We start from the raw sequence: 23,171 nt of genomic DNA on the forward strand, positions 1-23,171 counted from the left end.
AACTGCATTTCCCCAGTTCATGTCCAGCCTTACAGACGATTCCCCTGAAGGGAAAGGGGGCAATTTCACCAATGTCCCCTTCTTGGGGCAAACCTTTGACACCCCCCTCCCCACACATACACATACACAGAGCAGCATTTTAGACGGGGAGATAAAGAGGATTTCTGAAGGGGCTTCAGTCAACAGAAATTGCCACTAAATAGAAGCAAATAGGACTGCTAGGGACGGCAGGCATTGGCTAGGATTCTGCCACTCAGTTCAGCCCAGCCTGCATCTGGTTTCAGTCCTCTTCCCTTGGAGAAAGGCTTCCTGCATGGCCACGGCTGGTTCTGCCTCTAGGCAAACTAGGCAACTGGATTGGGCACCCCCCATGTGACTCGGTGACATCATCAGTGCGGGGGGGGGGGGGCGCGCCGCCAGAAGTTAGGGTGCTGGACAGTCTGGGGCTGTGTGGAGTGGCTGGCTACTCGCCGTTGTTGTTGTTAGACCTCCTCACAGCTCCCTCAGTGACCCTCTGATGTCTCTGTTGTGTCTCTCAGTCTTCACAGAGGGCGGCCAACAATGCCGGTTTCCTTTTCGACACAGGGGTGTGCTGCACTTCTCATGCATATCCAATGCATTTTCTCCAAAGAAATGGTGAGTCAAGCATTTTTTACAATTAACATTTTAAAATGGCCTCTCAGTGATGGATATTAAGATTTTGAATGGCTGTGATTCTGTTGTGTCTTTTATTTTCAATTGAACTGAAATAGTTTCAATCTGAGGGCATCTTGTCCTCTGCAGGACCACAAAGACTCTCATTTCAGGGTTTCTCTCTCTTTATTCTGCTTGGTTCACCCAGCAGGGACCCAAAGCAGCTGCCTTCCTTTCTCTCTCCCCCCCCCCCCACCCCGTAGTTGGTTAGGCTGTGAGTGCGTGACTGGCCCAGGGAGCTTCTAGGGCAGCGGGGGGCGGGGAGGGGGGATTCCAGCCTGCATTCAAACTGCTCCACCCACCCCACCCACCCTCTGGCTCTCTTAAGGACTAGTGACACATCATGCGGGAATGGAGAGACTACATTTGGGAGACACAAGTTTGGGAAGGGGCTCCCTGGGAGCAGAGCAGGAGGGTATGTGTGTGTGTGTGGGGGGGGGGGGACCTGACACATGTGATGGTTTCCTCTCTTGCTCTTCCCTTTCCTGAAATGTCCCCACAGCAACACCTTTCTTCCTCTCGGGGCTTCAAGTGGATCTTTGGGGAGGGGAAGCAGAGAAAAGTCCCCAGTGCTGCTCCTGCCATGCCTTCAGAGAACTGCTTTTATTTTTTTTCAAAGGCTGTAAAATGTGTTTGTTCATCAAGGGTCGCTACTCCCCAGTGGGCTGGATCCGAAGTGCTGTCAGTGAGGTGATGCTGGCCAAGTGGGACCCCCCAAAACCAATGGAGCACCTGAAATGTTGCAGGGCGTGTGTGTGGTCAAGGGTCCTTCAGGAACAGCATCAAAGAGGAAATGATGGTTTGCAGGGGGAACTGCCCTCCCTGCAGGGCTGCCCTGTCTGGGCTGGGAAATTCCTGGCTCTTTGGAAGTCAGGCCTGGGGAGAGGAAAGAGGACAACAGAGTATACTGCCAGGGAGGCTGCCCTCCAAAGCCACTGTTTACCCCAGGAGAGCTGATCTCTGTCGTTTGGATTCCAGTCCAGCAGCGCCTTCAAGTCCCACAAGATCATCAAGGTGTGAGCGTTTGAAAGCCCCACCTCCTCCCTTGGGCAGATCTATGGCAAAAGGAGCTTTGACACTTGAAAGTTCATACGCCCAAGATCTTGCTGGCCTCTCAGCTGCTGTGGGACTTGGATTGAGCTGTTCGACTGCCAGCCAACATGACTGCCATCTGAGGCTGTCTTCACGGAGCAAAGTCACCCGCCAGGCACCTTGAAGACCGACCAAGTTTTTTAATTCTGGGGATCAGTTTTCATGTGAATGCACCAAACTAAACTTGGTTGGCCTTCAAGGTGCTGCTGAACTCAGACTTTGTTTTGTTGCTTTAGACAAACACGGCGACCCACCTGAATCTGTCTTCATGGAGATTAGTTGTAATCCCAGGAGATCTCCTGGATCCACCTAGAGGTTGGCAACCCTTCCCTCTCCATTTCAGTCATTTTGGATCCAAGGCTAAATCCCTGACTGAATGCACTTCCTCCAGGGATTGTTTTGTAGAAAAATAGCTGGTGGAGCTCATCCAGGGATTGTTATGCAGCTGCATATACTATTCAATGGACAAGGAGGTGGAACTCAGAAGGAGGAGGTGGAACTCTCAGAAAGGTGCAGGAGCTGCACTCCTGTGAGCTCCCACTGAATCTGAGGCCTGACTTCCTCTTGATGGGACTTGTCTTGAAGTCTTTCTAACCCTTCCAGGTGTTCAACCACCCACAATCATGACCGAGACAGAGAATGGGATTTTTGTTCCACTTCGTCTAATGAATCTCTAGGTACGTGAATCCTTTTTGGAATGACTTTGTTAGCAGTAGAATTTCAGGTGTTCTGAGAGAGGCTTCAATTGCAGCTGGCACTTCTGATCAGAAAGGTTTTGAAACAGCAGAAAAATCTGTAAAGCCTATTTATACGATAATTGAAATGTGAACACTGCAAACACCTTCAGCTGAACCTCCACCCCCCATACTATTAGCTGTTCCTCGGGTTCTGGGTCTTCAGTCTTAGATGACACTGGTAAACATTTCATTTATTTATGTAAAGTAAATATGCAAACAATGTTGTTTAGAAAAGGCAAAAAGTGCACGGAATACAAAGCAGAGGCAATGACAATTAAAGTGATCTTTAGCAGAAAACAATGAAAGTGATTTTAGCTTCTTCCAAAGAGCTTGACAAGGACGCTTGTGTTGATAAAGCAGACAGAGAGATGGTGGAAGCCATTTTGGATCACCACAAGGAGAAAAGCAGGGTATAAAGAAATACACAAAAATGTTCGCGTCTCTTAGCGAGGGAACTCTAGCGCAGAAGTGCCAACTGCACAGGAATCCAGCATTTGCACATCACTGCTCCAAGACACAGGATGTTAATCATGCTTGTATAATTGAAATCACTGGTAGAATTCATCAGGACAATCTAATTCCCATGAATGAAGCGCTGCTAAAGTCCTCTTCAGGTCTTATGATTTTGGTGCTCTGAGCTTTTGTAATGGGAGAGCACAAGGTCCAGGCTCTCCCGATACACAAGCTCAACATGTTATGAGAATAAGAAAACGTGTGTGCTTCCTATCATCAATACATGTGAACATATTGGAATAAAAACTGCCATCCCTATGAGGTATCATTATGTGAGACGGCCGGGCTGGGCAATGTGTGACGTCATGGTCACCTGAGTGCTGTTGAGTTGTCTGTTTACAAAATGTTTTTATTGTGTTTTATTGTTTTATGATTAAAACAATTTTATTTGGTAACATATGGTAACAAATTATATTTCTTGCATCATTAATAACTTCTTTTATCTATCCCATATATTACTTTCTACCCACCCCTCCCCCTGTTACTTGACCCCTGTTGGTGTTATTTACTTAAAGTACTAATGTTTAAAGGTACCCTTAACTAATAAAGAAAAAATTAATATTCTTCTTTTTTCTAAGACTTAATCATTATCAAAAATTGTCCAATGTCCTTTTATTTTCCACTCTTTTTCTACATATCTTCTGAACTTTTTCCACTCCATCTTAAAAACTTCTAAATCATAGTCTCTTAAAATTCTTGTTAATTTGTCCATTTCACTCCATGTCATAACTTTTACAATCCAATCCCATTTCTCTGGTATTTTTTCTTGCTTCCACAACTGCGCATATAATGTCCTAGCAGCTGAAAGCAAGTACCAAATTATAGTTCTATCTTCTTTTGAAAATTTTTCCATTTGTAATCCCAACAGAAAAGTCTCTGCAACTTTCTTAAATTCATAGCCCAAGATCCTAGAAATTTCTTGTTGAATCATCTGCCAATACTTTTTTGCTCTTTCACAAGTCCACCACATATTGTAGAAAGAACCTTCATGTTTTTTACATTTCCAACATCTGTCTGGCATCTTATTATTCATCTTTGCCAATTTCTTAGGAGTCATATACCATCTATACATCATTTTAAGACAGTTCTCTTTAATACGATGATACGTCGAAAGCTTCATAGAGTTCTTCCCCAAATATTCCCAAGTTTCCATCTGTATTTCTTTATTTACATTAATTGCCCACTCAATCATTTGAGATTTCACTACTTCATTTTCCATAGACCATTTTAAAAGTAATTTATATAATTTTGAAATTAATTTTTCATTGTCTCCAAGCAGAACTTTTTCCATTTCTGTTTGCTCTTTTCTTATTCCTTCAGTTTTAATGTCATTCTCCACCAAGCTCTTTATTTGTTGCATTTGAAACCAATCATATTTATTATTCAACTCTTCAGCAGTTTTCAATTCTATTTTGCCACTTTGTATTTTTAATAGTTGATTATATGACAACCACTTTTCTTCACCCGTCTCAGCTGTTATTTTTATCACTTCGGCTGGCACTATCCATAACTGTTTTCTCTCATCTCCATATTTCTTATATTTCATCCATGTATTTAGCAAGCTGTTTCTTATATAATGGTGAGAGAAAAAGCCATCTATCTTTTTCCCCCCATAATACATATAAGCGTGCCAGCCAAATTTATTTCCATGACCTTCCAACGCTAAGAGTTTTTTGTTTAACAACATTACCCATTCTTTTATCCATACTAAGCAAACTGCTTCATGATATAATTTTAAGTCTGGTAATTGAAATCCGCCTCTCTCTTTTGCATCTGTTAAAATTTTCATTTTAATTCCTGGTTTCTTCCCCGCCCACACAAACTCTGAAATGTTTCTTTGCCATCTATTAAATTGTTTACTGTCTTTCACCATCGGAATAGTTTGAAACAAAGACATTATTCTTGGTAGAATATTCATTTTATTGTATTTTATTGTTTTGTTATGTGTTGTGCTCTGCCCTGAGCCCTGCGGAATAGAAATTTACTAAAATAAATTAAACAAACAAACATGTACCCACAATATTTTTGTTTCCAATTATGTGTGCCACAGCTGGAAAATGCACACATTGTCCTAGTCACATAAAATGGCAACCAGGTGTATCGAGAGGACTGTGCATAGTGCCGTCTCCTCTTACCTGCAGTTGGGTCACCAAAACTGTAATGCCTGAACAGGACATGACATTTGGGATTGAGACTGGTGGAAATGGAGGAGGGAGAGTGATAGCACAGGACACTCAGAGAGAGCTACAAGTGATGTTCTTTTTCTAGAGCATCCTTCAAATACATCTCATTATAGCTTCAGGGACACTCCTTGCCTTAGGAGAAGATCCCCAAGAGTCCACAGGACACCAGCAGACTGGCATGAGAAAGTGTTCCCGCTCCAGTCGGGAGGGCTTGAAGCAGTCAGAGGAGCTGCCCCACTAGCTGGAGACCAGGCCCCATCTTCTAAAGAGCAGGGCCGGATCGGGGGGGGGGGTGCTTGCCCCAGGCGCTGATGGAGGGGGGGGCGCCAAATTGGGTATGGAGCCCATTGTATTCTATGGGGCCATAAAATAGAATGGCCCATAAGGGGGTGCCATTTTTTTATTTTGCCCCCCCTCAAAAATCATGTAGATCCGGTCCTGCTAAAGAGCACGGAGGCCGGGGGGGGGGGGGTGCGTAGTCTCAGAAGCTGGGGGCTGGGTTCAGGCCCACAGATAGCGCAGAAACAAACTTTAGATATTAACTGCTTGACCCAGTTAGGCTGTCTGCTTAGCCCAGGCCTTTGATACTCTTTAGAGCAAGAAGCCTTACCTGTCCCTGGGCTTCGTCTGGCCAGAGCTTGACTGAGCTCCACTCCTGCAAAGCATTGTGGGTGCTTGGGCAGTGCTGTGGCTCAGTAGCTGGAACAAGGCTGCCAGTCTGGTGTTTTGCTGCCTCCTCAGGGGTCCACAACTCTGTTGCTCCTGCTGCGTGGGGGGAGAGCCAGAGAGGTTGTTAGTCTGGGATGTAACCCTGCAAGGTTGGCTGTCCTAGGCTGGGTCCAGACCGGCATTTTGAGCCTGCACAGGGATGGAAAGCGGGCGAACAAAAAAAAGTGACCAAATGAGTGCAGCCGCCTCCCATCCCACTCCCACCCTCAACCCATCCGAGGGTCGTCCCAGTCATGCCACTAAAAGCTACCAGTGGTATTATTTCTCAACAAACATAATGAGATCTAAATGTACTTCCAAAGGAAAAAAAATCTTACTTTGTCATATGTTATGATTCAAAGTTTATGTGAAAATAGCAGCTTATAACATCATGACTGTTGTGAAGTAAATAGCTCCATCTTGTGGAGATTTCTGTTTCTGATGGTCAATAATCTAGAACCTTTTTTCTGCCAAGGGCCATATGGATATTTATAACATCATTCACGGGCCATAAAAATTGTCAACTTAAAAAACAGTGCTCCACCAAGGGAGAATGATTCAGGCCAGCAAAATTAATGCAAATAATTGTTTTTCTATTTGAAGTCATGTGGGGAGAGCCTAATCTGGCACACACACACACACACAAATGGCCCACTGCCCTAGGCAAATGCATAGGTAGAGGGCTTTTTTGTAGAAAAAAACCAGCAGGAACTCAATAGCATATTAGACCACATCCCCTAATATTAGCATATTAGGTCACACACTCATTAGCGTATTAGGCCACACCATCTGGGATAATCAAGTGCAAACTGAACTGTGACCCCTTTTCCAGGCCTTGCAGCAATTCTGGCCAGCCAGCCAGGCCCCCAGGAGGCTGCCGCACAGTACATTTGGGCCCTGTGATCCCTGCCTGGTCCTGGGGAGGCTGCTGCACAGTGCAGCTGGGCCCCATGATCCTTGCTGGCCAGCCAGGCCCCAGAGAGGCTGCCACATGGCTCAGTTCGGCCCAGCAATCCTTGAGGGCCACATCAAGTGACCTCGAGGGCTGCATATGGCCCTCAGGACAGAGGTTCCCCACCCCTGATATAGAAGAAGAAGAGTTGGTTTTTATACCCCACCTTTCTTTATCAGAAGGAGTCTTGGAGCGACTTAAGATCTCCTTCTCTTCCCCTCCCTACTACAGACACCCTGTGAGGGAGGTGGGGCTGAGAGAGCTCTGATAAAAACTGCTCTTGAGAAAACACTCTGGGAGAACTGTGGCTGACCCAAGGTCACCCCGCAGGTGCATATGGAGGAGTGGGGAATCCAAACTGGTTCTCCCAGATCAGAGTCTGCACTCTTAACCGCTACACCACCCTGGCTATATTGATGTTACTATATGTTATTATCTGTGGTTAGGAATGCCAGCTTCCATGTGGGACCATGTGAGATCCCTGGGTTGCAGCTCACTTCCAGCTCCCCTGAAGAAAATGGCTGCTTTGGAGGGTGGACCCTATGGCGTTACATCTTCAGAAGTCTCTCAACCTGGATCTTGATGCCCCTACACCCCTGTCCTCCCCCAGGGGCACCTGGCAACCAGTATTTCCTCCAAGCTGCGTTAGCGTGAGATAGCTCACCGATTTTTAGCCTCCAGCTCCACATTTTTGTCTTAGCTGAGGAAGGATGACCCCAGAGCACACTAATTGATGCAGGAGCTCACAACTTTAATGCCAGCAGCTCACAAAGTAGAATTTTTGCTCACAGGACTCTGCAGCTGAGAGGGAACATTGCTGGCAACCCTATAAGTAGTTAATGTGAAGCTTTTCTGCCATTCTAACCACTGCAGCCCCATGCCCTGCAGTATAATTATAAGGCTAGGAGGGCTTGTGCCCAGCTAGCAGGGGATGAAACCCATGAACAGATGTGAGAGGGGTGGGGTGCAGGAAAGAAGGCCTGTAGAATTCTCTCACTGTTTACACAGCACAGAAGATGAAGCAAATTCCCTCAAGTACGCTTTGGTGACGTTTGGTGTTTGACTGACTGAATTTGCAAATGTCTTCTCTTATACACCGAAGACTTCATAAATGCTGTAATTGCCCTTCGTTGGAAAAGATAATTCACTCAATTATATCAGCTCTTTTGTGGGTGGGAGGGAGAGGCAGCACAACTTAAATCCAGTTCTAAAGCAGCGAGCACTCTCAAGCTTTTGAAAGCCCTTCACAGATGTCATCTCAGGAATGTTTAGAAGGTCTCCTGGTTTTTATTATAATCTTCAGAGTTTGGAGAGTGCTTCAAGAAGCCTACTTGGGCATATAGGGTGTTTTCGCACTCACGTTTTACTGGCGCCACGACCCTCCTGACGCCGGCGAATCTGCATGGATTTCGCAACAGAAGCGCCGGCGCTCCCAGAAGCGCCGGCGCTTTCCGTCGCTAAGCCAGCGCAAACGTTTTCCTGCATCTTTGCGATTTCCGTTTGCGCTGGCTTAGCGACGGAAGTAGCCGGCGCTTCTGGGAGCGCCGGAGCTTCTGGTGCGAAAGCCATGCAGATTCGCCGGCGTCAGGATGGTCGTGGCGCCAGTAAAATGTGAGTGCGAAAACGGCCATAATCTTGCAAATCCTGTATTGCTCTGAAAGGGGAGGGAGTGGGAGATCTGTGACAGTTGACCGTGGTCCTCCTGGTCTCCGGCTTGGGCTTGGAGATCTCCTGGAACCGCAACTGATCTCCAGGTCACAGGAGGAAAATGGCTGCTTTGGAGGGTGGGCTGTGTGGGCTCACATTCCTCCTGAGCTCCATTCCTCCCCAGGCTCCACCCACCAAATCTCCAGGGATCGCCCAAACCAGGGTTAGCTGCACTATAATTGACTCCCCCTTTCCTGTCACATGACAGTAATGTCATGTGCTTGCAGCTCAGTAAGTTGTGTTCTGCTGCCTGGAGGTTAATGGTGGGTCACAGATCTGGAAAAGTTGAAGTTGTTGCTGCCATTGTCCTCCTCCTCCTCCTCACCATCACCATCTCTTTAGGGTGGCCAGCTCCAGGATGGGGAATGCCTGATGATTGGGGGATGGATCCTGGGGACAGCAGGGTTTGAGGGGGGGAGGGAGCACAGGAGAGCTCACCAGAAGAGGAAGAGGAAGAAGAGGAGGAGGAGGAGGAGGTTGGATTCATACCCTGCCCTTCACTACCTGAAGGAGTCTCAGAGCGTCTTCCAATCTCCTTTCCCTTCCCCTCCCCACAACAGCCACCCTGTGAGGCAGGTGGGACTGAGAGAGCTCTCTGAGAACTGCTGTTGAGCAGAACAGCTTTGAGAGAACTTGTGGCTGACCCAAGGTCACTCCAGCAGGTGCATGTGAAGAAGAGGGGCTTCAAGCCCAGTTCTCCTTGATGAGAGTCTGTGCCCTTAACCACCACACCAAAGTCGCTCTTGGAGCTGCTGTTTTCTCCAGGGGAACTATAGTCTTAGGTCAGTGGTAATTGCCACCGAATTGGAGACTGGCAACTGGAGACTCTTGTGGGAGTGGCACACACAGATAAAGAAGCAACTCCTCTCTGTCTGTCTCTCATATGAGCAGCGCAGCATGGCTGCCTGCAGTGCAGCTTCTTCTGCCTCGCATCCTGCCTTCAGCTGCTGCCGCCTGCTCAGGGTGCCTTTTCAGGCCAAGGTGGGCTCTGACAGTAGTTGCAAAAGCAATTTGCCATGCAGGTTGTCTGGATCCTTGTGGAAGTTCTCCTTGCAGAAATGGAGGAACCTGTTTCACTGCGCTTGATCCATGTTCTTCCCATTGCTCGTGCCCTGAAGGATTTGCAGGGGAAACCTGTGAAGTGGGTAAGTGCTATTTTGACTGAGTTCAGCCTGTGGCGGCCGGGAAGGCAAAGCGCTTTTATGCCTCACTGACACAGTGGGCGTTTTCGCACTGACCTTTTACTGGCGCGACCACCCTCCTCACGCCGGCGGATCTGCAGGGATCTGCACCAGAAGCACCGGCGCAGCCAAAAGAGCCGGCTACTTCCGTCGCGAAACCCGCTCAAACGTTTTCCTGCTTCTTGGCGGTTTCCGTTTGAGCGGGTTTCGCGACGGAAGTTGCCGGCTCTTTTGGCTGTGCCGGCGCTTCTGGTGCGAAATCCCTGCAGATCCGCCGGCGTGAGGAGGGTGGTCGCGCCAGTAAAAGGTCAGTGCGAAATCAGCCAAAGTGATGCTCCTGCCGGGGGTGGGGGTGTGGGGGTGGGGCAGGATGGCTCACATCATAAAACCAACAGCAGCAAAACAATAAATAAGATCAATGATTAATAGCAAAAAATAGGCTCACGTCAGATAAAATAAGTGTGTGTGCAATCTAAATGAAACTGTACATGCACACAAAAGCTGATGCCCAGAATAAAACTTGGTTGGTTCTTAAAGGCGCCACTGGCCTCAAATTTTGTTCTTAAAGGCCTCTGATCTTCATGTCCCCCCCCCCCCACACTCAATCTCACTTCCCCCCAAAATGTAATTTGGAATCAAGCAAGTATTTTGAATCCACCAAAGAGAGCCTGGTGTATCCAGCCAGGCTTTATTTTCCAACAGACACCAAACTTCTAAAGATTGATATGTGCTGGATATCAATACTTTTAGTTATTATCTTACAATATTAAGAGTTAGGGTTTGTAGAATCTTTCAGGATCAAGTGCCGTGTTCTACTGGAGAAAGTTTTCCTTCCAGACATTTCGTTCTCAGCCAGCAAATTTCACAGAACAATCAGCACAGTCAACAACCATCTTCCTTATCTTCAAACCCCTTCCAACCCTCCCAGCAATCAACATAGAACAATGGTCACATTCAACAGCCAGTTTCCTTATCACTACCCTTCCAGGAAGCCCCACCAAACAATGGGACATCCACAAACCTATTGCCCTTTCACCACACCCCCTCCAGCCTAGAAATAGCAGCTCTCCAGCAGCCCTGGCCCCACTCAATGCACAGCAGCCAAGAAGGTCTGAGCGCCTGCTCCGGCTGCAACGCCACTGAGGAGGTTCTCCGCAGCTGAGAACGAAACGTCTGGAAGGAAAACTTTCTCCAGTAGAACACGGCACTTGATCCCGAAAGATTCTACAAACCCTAATGATGTTACCAGCCGTGAAAACCTGAAATCTTTGATAATATTAAGAGTCCTTCAACACTCTAGATCGGCTGGCTGGATGAAAAAAATAGTACTTTTCTCATGTGTGCTGCGAGAGCACACTCAGGTCTGCCAATATATTGATTTACACAATTAGAGCTTACCAACACTGGTTAATATGCATATTGACACCTAGCCTCTGGTGGGAGAAGCTCTATTAGCATTTCTAAGGAGCTGAAGTTGTGAAGTTATTTGCAGCTCAGAGGGAAAATAACACATAGCCTTTATCACCCCATGCATGCCTTTGAAGCTCCAACTCCTGTGTTGGTTGCCCAGCCAGGGCTTACCCCCTGCTGGGAAAATTCGGAGGGGGGCTCTAGCCCCCCCCGCATACTTTACACCTATAGCTCCTGCTTGACCAGGACAGGGGGGGAGGTCTGCTGTTGGCCCCGGAAAACGAGCCTTCCTTCCGCTGCACCAGAGTCGGCTCCTGCCCTTGATGGCAGCAGCTTCCCTCCGTGGAGAGGCTTCCTTTTCCTCAGGAGCAGTGGGGCTTAAGGACAGCAAACCCATTGCCATTGGCAATGCCCCCCCCCATGGATGGGAGCCACCCCTGCAGAAATGAAATTGCAAAATGCAAAAGAGAGAGAGTTGGAAATTCCTTCCCCCCCCCCACTCACGTAGACAAGGAAGCCAGGAGAGTCAGGAGAACTGCAGGCGGGGGGAGCCCTTCTGTCGGCAGCTCCCAACTTTCTTATTTCTCTCTCTCTCTCCCTCGCCCCCTGGCTCTCCTGCCCCACAGGATTTCTCGATGTCCTGCCACCCAAAATTTTAGGACTACACCCCTGAAGGGGAACAATGGGAAGGGAGGTCAAGGACTTGGTTAGCAGAGTGGGTTTGAGGGTTTCACCCGAGCACTGCCTGGCCTCTAGAATTGGCCTGCCATTTCCCTTCATGGTAGGGAATCCAGTCTTTGCTGGCCCCGTGGCATGGAACAATACACCCTTACCTGATCTCTGTCAGTCAGTAATGAGGACATTTTATAGGTTGGAAGAACCATCTCAGGAAGGGTCACTGTCCTGCCATGCCTTCCTTTTACAAGAGAGCCAAAATACTCGATAGCTAACTGTTCTTTTCCCCACATTTTTCTTCCTTTCTACTAAACGTAGCAAAATGTTTTGATGAAAACCTCTATGAGTATTTTGAGATCAGAGAACACTGGGCCAGGATCCATGAAGGGATCGTGCAAGAATGTACTTGTGTAGACAGTCGAGTCGAATGCTGGCCAACCCCTCATACAGGTATCTATAAATACAGGTATTCGGTAACAAATTACAACAAATTACACTGAACAATACCCCATCAACCAAGTACTCATAACAGACATCTCTGTACTGCCCAATAAAGTGCAAATTTATTTTGTATTGTTAGTTTGTATTATATAATATCACAAGTAATCCATGGACAAAGGCGCCGTAAGTGTACATATACAATGCTTCAGGCTATGGGAACCTCTTCCTTAAGAAATTCAACAGCAATATTCAATTATGCAATCTCAGTCTCTAAGTCATGAGAGTCAGCTCCCATACAGAATTCAACAATGATTCTCAGATGCACAATACAAATCAAATGCACAAAGGCAATGTACGCTTAATGATACTTGCTCACAAAGAGTTGCTGTCAAAGAGTTGCCAAATGTCTTCAAGTAAATCAAAGTGAAGCCATTGGTACATCTGGAATTTTATGCAAAATTCTTGATTTGTGCTCTAACATCCTCACCCTCAGGGTTCTTGTGGTCATTCCTTCATACATTTTTTGACACGAACAAACAACCACGTATACAATTTGCCAAGAGTTACAGTTGGCCACATGCTTGAGTTTAAAAGTTTCACCATCAAATTCTACTGTGCACTTTCCCCAGTGAGATGGCGGGATCTAAATCCAATAAAATAAAATAAAGTTCTTCTTATGCAGACTCAGCCTGCAGGTTCTTGACTGCAGGTTCTCCTGTTGCCTGTTCTATGTAGCTTGCATAGCTGGGTTAATTGCATTCAGGGGTGTGTGGCTATGTTCCTAGCGCCTATGTCCTCTTTTCTAAATTCTTTGGGCTCATATTTGAAAATAACAAAAAAACCACCCTTTAAAATCTTGAACAGAATGATTAGTCTCACTGAAATGTGAAGCCATTGGTACATCTGGAATTTTATGCAAACTTCTTGATTTGTGCTCTAACATCCTCACCCTCAGGGTTCTTGTGGTCATTCCTACATACATTTTTTGACACAAACAACCATGTATACAATTTGCCAAGAGTTACAGTTGGCCACATGCTTGAGTTTAAAAGTTTCACCATTAACAAAATCTTTCAAGACCCATATATGTTAATAGGTTTTACATTTTCCACATGCAAATTGTCCTACTGTGCCACTTAATTACAGACTATTACATTACATTACAGACTATTACACTACATATAGACTATTATTCATGTCTGCCCTAACTAACAAATTTCTTAAATCTTTGGGATTTCTAAAGTCAATTTGGGGGGGGGGGGGGGAGGATCTAAGCAGCCTAGAGTATGGGACACTAGAGATTGATTTTTTTATATTGTTGGCTAAAGGACAAAACTGTAAAGCACAGACCATTCCAGTCTGCTGTGTTCTTGGTTGTGTTCTTGTGTGTTCTGTGTTATTGTGTGCTCAACTTCTCTGCTTCTACTTAAAAGTCCTCTTCTTGAGAGGAACTGCCCAAAGGGCCTGCTTGCAGAGTGGGTAGCATATAAACCTTAGGTAAATAAAACAAACAAACAAACAAACAAGTTATATGGATGTGACTAGGGTGGAATGACCTGTAGAAAAGCAGAGAGTTCTGGTCTGTAGGTTTAGAAAATTATTTTGCATATAGTTCACTTGAGTCGTTCTTGACTATCACAGTATCTAAAAATCCATTTCTGTTTGACTCCATTTCATTTTGAATTTGATGTTGCAATGTAGACTGTTCAGCCAATTCAAAAATTTTTCTAATTTTCTAGGATCTAAAAAAAAAAATAGTTGCATGTCATCTATGTATCTCCTGTAGAGCAAATGTCTTGGATAAAGGGATTAGTGTCACAATTCAAAACCTGTGGCTTCAAAGGCATCCATGTACAAGTTGGCTATGCTGGGTGCCCCCGGGCTGCCCGTTGTAACCCCCGAAATCTGATAATAAAATGGTGCTGCCAAAATGAATCTCCTCCCCAAATATTATATCTATGAATTTTATTAATACATAGGTAGGTGAATTCTTATCCAATCTCCTATCCAGTGTCTCCTTCACTACAAACCTGGCTTCTTGCAAGGGAATGTTGGTAGAAAGTTCCGCAATATCAGGAGTTACCAGGCTGGGAATTCTTAAGCCTTCAATCATTTGGATCAGATGTTTAGTGTCTCTCAGATAAGATCAACCTTGTGTCACAAAAGGTTGCAAGTATGAGTCAATGAGCTGAGCCAACGAGGAATCTATGACCAAAACAATGGGTCTTCCTGGAGGGGAAAACCCCTTCTTATGGATCTTGGGCAAAGTATAGAAAATAGGAATAGGAGTATGTTGCTTCATAAGAAATCTTGCTACTGTGTCTTCTAGATAGCTCAGGTCAAGCTTCAGTCACACTAATTCTGATTAGTCTTTGTATTTGTTGGATCATGCTTGATTATTCTATAATGTTCTGAATTGTACAATAATTTTTCAACCATTAGTACACAATAGTGTGTGTTTAGAATCACTATGCCACCTCCTTTGTCGGCTGATTTAATGGAGATGTTACTGTCCTTAACCAAACTGTCTATTGCTTTAAAGTCCTCTTTTGATAAGTTCTTACTGGGTCTTAAAGGACAGGAGTCTAATTTGTCCAAATCACTATTAATCTTTCAAAAACAGAGATTGAAGAGCATATACTGTACATTTGATTTGGTACTATGTATCTGAGAATCAAAGCTGAATTCTGTTTGTGACTTAGAGGGTGCGGTCACACGTCACATTAAAAGCGTGGTGATTTCTGGGAGGGGGGGGGTCCATTGAACATGCGCCCAACTGTTTGGAGGTGGGAAATCAAATGTTACTTCAGAGGAGGGGGGGGGAAAGTTTCCAGAAATCCTCCACATTGAAAAAAAGAGATTTTTTTTCCTGTTCTAAATAGTGGGATAACGTTCCCCCCCCCCTCCGATCCTGTGTTGATTGGAGAAACAGAAGCGTCACCTCAGATTCCCGGATAATCTGGCAATGCGCATGTCTGCTGGGGCTTTTTTTAAAGAAAAAGTTGGGAGGCAGTATCGCACGTGAGCTGTCCAAACAGGAAAAAGCCGATCTTGTGCTGCTGTTTTGAAAAAGGGCCGGACTTTCTGTGCTGTCAAATTAATGCGCCATTCAGGCGTAGCAAGCCTGGATGAGCCCGGATGACGCTCGATTGCCAGATGTGGATGTCTGAACGAACACATTTAATCTGTCAGCCAGATGGAGTTGTGTCGTCACTAATGGTACGTGTGACCGCACCCAGAGACTTTAACTGAGATTGCATAATTGAATATTGCTGTTGAATTTCTTAAGGGAAGAGATTCCCAAAGCCTGGAACATTGTATATGTACACTTACTTACAGCCCCTAGAGTCTTTGGCCATGGATCACTTGTGATATTATATAATATAAAATAATAATACAAAATAAATCTGCACTTTATTGGGCAGTACAGAGATGTCTATTACGAGTACTTGGTTGATGGTGTATTGTTCAGTGTAATTTCTTGCTTTGTATGGTTAATAACTGTCCTCAGGCTCGGACATAATGATCTGTTGTGTCCAGAAGTTCATGAGGCAACCTAGCCCCATATATCTCTGGCCCCTCCTGTGGGAATCCCCCCACGGCTCATTCCTATTGGTGAGGGAAGCAGAAATCATCCAATACGATATTTTTGCTCTGATTCTATGTCCTGTGTGTGTGAAAGGGAGGGAGGGAGGGTTGGATCCAGACTTTCCACACCTGCCTTCTGCTGCTGTTTCTGAGCCCTGCTTGGAAGAGGGGCTGCTGCAACACAGAGAGGTTTCTCCACTCATCACCACTGCAAACGCCTCCATAGGAGATTCCCCTCCACACTTTCCTCATTTGTCCCCTTGTAGTCACCCCCCCCCCCCCAAAAAAAATATCACTGGGAAACCTTTTGCTGTCTTTTAAAAATGGATAGTTGCTACTTGCTACATTTCTATAGTGTTCTAATGCAATATAGCAACTACTTTTTATTATGCTGACAAAAACCTTCCAATGGCACCGAGCGTGGGAATGGCAAGAGACTGGTGGCTATAAAACGGTTCCCATGTGGTTAAAAGAACTGCGTCTTTCTATCCACGCAGAGCACACACCCACTTTGACTACAATCTTATGTCATTGCTGTTGTTGGCAAAGATTGCAGTGAAGCAGGTTTAGGTAAAATATGAACATATGAAGCTGCCTTAGACTCAATCAGACCCTGGGTCCATCGAAATCAGTATTGTCTACTCAGACTGGCAACGGCTCTCCAGGGTCTCAAGCTGAGGTTTTTCACACTTACTTGCCTGGACCCTTTTGAGTTGGAGATGCCGGGGATTGAACCTGAGACCTTCTGCTTACCAAGCAGATGCTCTGCCACTGAGCCACCATCCCTCCCCCTAAGGTAAAGATTGCAGCAAAGGAGAAAGTTTGTGGCTCAATGGAAGAGCATCTGTTTGATATGCAGAAGGCCCCAGGTTCAAGCCCTGCCATCTCTGGTTAAAAAGGAGCAGGCAATAGGAGATGTGGAAGACCCTTTTCGGCCTGAGACCCTGCAGAGCCGCAGCCAGTGTGAGTGGACAGCACTGGCTCTGAGGGACCTCTAGGTCTGATCCAGCATAGGGCAGTTTCATGTGTTCTGCTGAGAAGTTTAAAGGTCAAAAATGAATAAAGGGCAAGACTGCTCGAGTTTGGGAATTTGGGTGAAGCAAAACAACATTGTAGAAGCAGCCAGGATTTGCCTATACAGTTCTGTGCCCATTGCCTGATTCTGCCTGGGGGGGATGAGGGCAGCGCCAGAATCTTATTTTGAAGCAGCAGCCTTTGGGAGAAAGGAGGGGGGGTTGGAGGTAGCGTGGCTTCAATGGAAATAGTTCTGGTTTTGTCCATTGCAAAAATATGGCCTTGGTTGCAGTCCAGGATCCTCCCGCTTCAGAAGGCTAATCTTGGGGACTGGTCCTCAGTGGGAAGAAGAGGAAGCTTGCTAAGACTTCCCAAAGGGCAAAGGGATTGAGTGAAAGAACTGCAGGGTTAGCAACAGGCTCAGTGCTCAGAGGCTCAACCATCCATGCAGAATGTTGCTCCCAGAAACACTTGTGGCCTTAGTGGGTTTTGCTTTGGGTTTTGCGTTTGCTCGTCCAGGTTGCACCACCAACCCTTGCCTCCACAGCAGTCTCTGCAGGAAGATTATCTCCACGGGGGAAACCGTCTGCGGGTGTCAAAAACCCTTTATGGGAAGAAACTGCAATATTGGTGAGTAGATACGGTTTCATTCCACACATTGGGAGCTGCAAGAACCCAATCACATCAAGCCTGAACTGGGTCTCCAGTCTTCTTGTTCCTCAGTGGACCAGGCTTCTTCGGGAGGTGGCAGGCTCTCCTTCTTTGGAGGTTTTCAAGCAGAGGCTAGATGGCCATCTGACAGCAATGATGATTCTGTGAACTTAGGCACATTATGAGAGGGAATGTGCAGGGGGTTGGACTAGATGATTCTGGAGGTCCCTTCCAACTCTATGATTCTATGAACCTTGTTGTCTCGGATTCTAGTCTGACACAGTAATCACAGCGCATTTCCCACTCAGGCTGAAAAAGCCAAATGTTTGGGGCTTTTTATACTCTTATGAATTATTAGTTCCAGTGGCAACTTGAAGACCAACAGCTAATAATCTGGGAGGGGAGCCATGTTGGTCTGAAAGCAATCTAAGGAAGGGAGGCTGGCAGAGGGATGCCTCCCAGAGAAAGCAGCCAATCAGCAAGTGTTTCTTGTTACTACAAATACATTCCTGTATTTATTAAGATGTCATTCTCCTGAAACAACACTGCCTCAGGACTAAATTATAAGGAATTGGAGATTGGCTGTGAGGCTTTTTTGCGGACAAGATCGCGTCGCTCCGCCTTGACCTCCCTGCCACATTGGAGGCAGTTAGTGAAACCGAGGCTCCGGGCCTGTCTTCGGATCATGTTCTGGATTGTTTCAGCCCTCTCAGTTTGGAGGATGTTGACAGGATCCGCTTATCTGCACGCCCAACAACTTGTAAATTGGACCCGTGCCCCTCCTGGCTTATTAAATCTTGCCAGAGAGAGCTTAGATATCCTGTACGGGATATCATAAATAGATCCCTCGTGGAAGGGCAATTTCCAACACAGCTTAAAGAAGCGGTGGTCCACCCCCTCTTAAAAAAAACATCTCTAGATCTGGCCCAATTGGCTCACTATCGGCCAGTTTCGAATTTGCCCTATTTGGGCAAACTTATTGAGAGGGCAGTGGCGATGCAGTTACAGACCCTCCTGGATGACGCTTCCGTCCTTGATCCTCTTCAGTCCAGCTTTCGCCCGGGCCATGGGATGGAGACGGTGCTGGTCGCCTTAGTAGATGACCTGCAACGGCATCTGGATCGGGGCGGCTCGGCGGTACTGATGTTGTTGGACCTATCGGCAGCGTTCGATACGGTCGACCATCAGTTACTTGCCCGCCGCCTCGCCGACGGGGGGATTCAGGGGTTGGCCTTGCAATGGCTTTCCTCTTTCCTTGAAGGTCGGGGACAGAGGGTCGCAATTGGGGATGAGCTGTCCCGGAGGCACTCGCTTGATTGCGGGGTGCCTCAGGGTGCGTTTCTTTCCCCAATGTTATTTAACATCTACATGCGTCCCCTCGCCCAGATTGCCCCAAGGTATGGGCTGGGTTGTCACCAGTATGCTGATGACACCCAGCTTTATCTGCTTATGGACGGCCGGCCGGTCTCTGCCCCACAAAATCTGGACCGGGCGCTACAGGCTGTGGCTGGGTGGCTCAGACAGAGTGGGCTGAGGCTAAACCCAGCGAAGACAGAGGTCCTTTGCTTGGGCCGTCGTGGCCCGGGGGGGGAAAATACCCCTTCCGGTTTTTGACGGTGCGCCGCTGATGGCGGCGCACAGGGTCAGGAGCCTGGGGGTACTTCTGGAGCCTTCCTTAACTATGGAGGCCCAGATAGCAGCCACTGCCAAGTCCGCATTCTTCCATCTTAGGCGGGCTAGACAGCTGGCTCCCTTCCTGGAACGCGACGATCTAGCAACGGTGATCCATGCTACGGTCACCTCGAGGCTGGACTACTGCAATGCCCTCTACATGGGGCTGCCCCTGTGTCGAACCCGGAAATTGCAGCTGGTGCAGAACGCCGCTGCCCAGTTGTTATTGGGGCTCCCAAGGTGGGAGCACATTCAGCCGGGACTTCGGGCGCTGCACTGGCTGCCAATATCCTACCGAGTTCGGTACACGGTGCTGGTTATTACCTTTAAAGCCCTATATGGTCTAGGACCTGCCTACCTGAGGGACCGTCTCTCCCCGCATGTTCCCCAGAGAGCACTGAGATCGGGATCTCAAAATCTTTTGGTTGTCCCCGGGCCAAAGGAAGCCCGCTTGAAGATCACAAGGGACCGGGCCTTCTCTGTAATGGCTCCATTTTGGTGGAACCAGCTGCCGGAGGAGGTAAGGGCCCTGCGGGATCTCACCCAATTCCGCAGGGCCTGTAAGACAGTCCTCTTCCGGCTGGCCCACAACTAACGGCCCTGTATACCGACTACTGAATACTGTATACTGTATACTGAATTTGTATCTGAAGCTGAATAGAGTGTAGCTGCACGACCGCTGTCTGTTTTAATGATGTATAGTTATAACAAATGTTTGATTTTAATTATATATTATGAAATGTTAATTTTAAAGTGTAATTTTATATTTTTATGTTAGTTTTATATATGTTGTAAGCCGCCCTGAGCCACTCGGTGGGAAGGGCGGGATATAAATCCCAGATAAATAAATAAATAAATAAATAAATAAATAAATAAATAAATAAATAAAATCCTTATGGGGTTTGAAAGAAAGGTTACGCACTTGGAAACTGGAGCTTTCTTGGAGCAAAGCCCAGCAAAAGTGCAACAGAACTACATTTAAAAAATGGAATCTGTACGTTGTTAAAAAGTGGGAGGAAACAATGAATGAAGTCAAGAATCTCTGCAAGAGAAAAGAGAGATTTTGAGATCAGGACACCTGTGTTATTCTCAGGATTTGCTGAGTGTGCAGTGGCATGAAAGCACCTCCCACTCTGAATTCTCCAGAGGGATCTCTGAAGGAGGGATGCAGGGGGCCATGGCCCTCCTCTGATGCTGGCAGGGCCTCAATAGTGTGGACAGGGTGATCAGCAGCCAGATTCTCTGAGTTCCCTTTCATCTTCCTTTGATCCAGCTCCTAGCCAACAGTGCTATCGTGGGAATGCAACAAATTACAGGGGTGTAATGAAGATGACTGCTTCTGGAGGCCATTGTCTGCCGTGGAATTCAGACTTGTTTTACCAAGAGCTCCATTCAGACACCGTTGAAAACCCTGTGCAACTGGGATTGGGGTCACACTCATACTGCAGGTAAAGAAAGGGCTGGTCAAGAGCCTTCACAGCCTCTCCCAGGCAGAGATTCCCTCTGGAGTCTCCTCTGAATACAATCTTCATTCCCTCACCCCCCCAGTAGTTGCACTTCCATTAAATGAAAGTAAACACACACACACTCTCTCGCAAAGCTGTCAAAATAAACCCAGTTTGCAAGCATACACTTTTGTATGGGACTGAATGTAACCAAATTCAAATTTCAACCAAATTCTTCAGACTAATAGGAACATGAAAGAATAGCCCAGGGGGTGGAGTTTTCCTCCAAACAGAGGGACTGAGAGCAACATGGCTCTATCTGCTCACCCCGCCCCCCTGCAGCTTTCCTCTTGCTGAAATTTAAAGGCGCACACATATTCAGAAACACAAACAGTTGTAAGCCTCTTCCAAACTTGTGGATGCTTGAAGGCACATGATGGCTATTGGGGTGGGGCTTCCCCCACCAGCCAGTTGACTGGCAGCAAGGAGGAGCCTGAAAAACCAGGGGATCCCCTGTCCAGACCTGGGGACTGGCAAGCCTAGACTAACCCCTTTTGGAAATGTCATCAGATGCTAATGGGATTCTCACATGCAAGCTAGGGAAATCACCCAGTTATGAGCTCTGACGAGCTCTTAAAAATAACAATCAAAACATTAAAATCAGCAATGTGGTTTTCAGCGTGGGCAGGTCCTTGTTAGTGTGGATGGTCCCTTTTTAAATGTCCAATCCTTTATGTATTTGCTGATAGACTCATTCATTTTCTCCACTCCTATGCTAATGTGCATTGTCTCACAATTAAGATAGGTTCAGGTGGGTTGTTGTGTAGGTCTGAAGCAACAGAACAAAATTTGGAGGCACCTTTAAAACCAACCAACTTTAATTCTGGGTATAAGCTTTTGTGTGCATGTGCACATGAAAACTTTTACCCAGAATTAAAGTTTGTTGGTCTTAAAGGTCTACTAGACTCAAACTTCATTCTGTAGTCTCACAATGTTTCCTTTGCCCCACCTGACAAACTGCTGATAAAACGATTCCTGATTCCCTCCATAGCCATGCCTCCGTCTCTCTGCCACAGATCTCTCTATCTCAGCTTTAGCATGGGAATAACTGTGAGAAATCCACTCTAGTGACTTTGGGTATTATTTGTCTGTGATCGGTGATCTCAGTAAATGGTCTGTATTTACACGTGTGCACTTTCTAGGCAGATACTTGGCTGGTTTCAGTAGCAGCCTGGAAAGATATGGTGCTGATAAAGTAGGCACTGGAATTTGGCTTGTGACAAACTAAAAAGGGGTGGAGAAGAGGAAACAAAATCCAGATGTTGTGAGGCCATGATTCCCTCCTCTTTCAAACGCAATAGGAATCCGGATGATGACGTGAAGCCTTGGTGCTACGTACTACATGGTAACACTGTGTCTTGGGGTCACTGCAATGTCACGTTATGCGGTAGGTAACTTTTTGTTCAGGGGGTTCCATTTGGACAGTGCCTGCTACAGTCTCATGGCACTTTGGGTACATTTTCATGTCTATAAGGGGGGAAAAGCCAGATTCAGAGGATGAACTAGATCTGTTCTTCACTTAGCCAGCAGAAGAAGAATGATGCCCAACCCAGAAATCTCTGAAGACTTTGCTGTTGTCAGAAGGTCGTGTGGGAGAAAACATAAGAAGCGGAGTTTTGCTCGCCCGCGGGTTATTGGCGGCTCTGCTGCGCTGCCAGGATCCCACCCTTGGCTGGCTGCCATATATATGGAAAACAATTTCTGTGCCGGCAGCCTTATCCGTGCTTGTTGGGTCGTGACATCCGCGCATTGCTTCGCTAACAGGTAAAGCCACCTTTTGCAGAACTCCCTGCAGGGGCCCTTGAATCAAGCAATTGTTTCCTGACCCTGGGAGAGAAGATGGAGGGCAGGTGGGTCCCTGTTGTTTAGATAGCCTCGGCTACAGCCAGAGTGTGTGTCCAGGATTAATGTAGAGGAGCATGTGCAGAATGCCCTGCAGATACCGCTGCCAGCCCTGAGCACTCTGAAGTCCTGGAGAAGGGGCTCCGTCCCGCACCTTTCATTGTACACATAAACACAAGGGTAGAAATGGCATGGCGTTAAAATCGGCTTCTTCGGGCAGGGTCTGAACTATCCCTAAGTTTCAATCCAGCTGTGTTGGTCTGAAGCAGCAAAACAAGGCTTGATCCACTCAGGCACCTTCAAGACCAACCAAGTTTAATTCTGGGTAGAAGCTTTTGTGTGCAGGCACACTTCTTCAGATAGATCCAGGCGGGCAGCTGTGATGGTCTGAAGCAAAAGAACAGAGCTTGAGTCCAGGGGCACCATGAAGACCAACAGATGTTTATTCACAGTATAAACTTTTGTGTGCATTCTGGACTCCAACCTTGTTCTGTTCCAAATTTTAGGTCAGCAAACATTGCAAGAAGAGCCCTGTGGTGCAGAGTGGTAAAGCTGCAGTACTGCAGTCAGAGCCCTCTGCTCACAACCTGAGTTTGATCCCAGTGGAA

At 46.6% G+C, this 23,171-nt stretch overlaps 1 protein-coding gene across 1 annotated transcript in view; it reads left to right on the plus strand.

Annotated features, from left to right (window-relative positions):
* The window catches only part of HGFAC (HGF activator), a 59,489-nt gene that overhangs the window by 24,366 nt on the left and 11,952 nt on the right, over positions 1-23,171 (plus strand). The window contains exons 4-11 of the mRNA XM_060247263.1: positions 540-636; positions 2,389-2,462; positions 9,608-9,730; positions 12,170-12,301; positions 17,414-17,524; positions 20,490-20,664; positions 22,023-22,108; positions 22,245-22,485. Coding sequence (XP_060103246.1) covers positions 540-636; positions 2,389-2,462; positions 9,608-9,730; positions 12,170-12,301; positions 17,414-17,524; positions 20,490-20,664; positions 22,023-22,108; positions 22,245-22,485 — 1,039 coding nt within the window. The remainder of the gene's footprint in view (positions 1-539; positions 637-2,388; positions 2,463-9,607; positions 9,731-12,169; positions 12,302-17,413; positions 17,525-20,489; positions 20,665-22,022; positions 22,109-22,244; positions 22,486-23,171) is intronic.

Source organism: Heteronotia binoei, chromosome 9 (assembly GCF_032191835.1).
Source record: "Heteronotia binoei isolate CCM8104 ecotype False Entrance Well chromosome 9, APGP_CSIRO_Hbin_v1, whole genome shotgun sequence".
In the NCBI taxonomy this organism is placed as follows: Eukaryota; Metazoa; Chordata; class Lepidosauria; order Squamata; family Gekkonidae; genus Heteronotia; species Heteronotia binoei.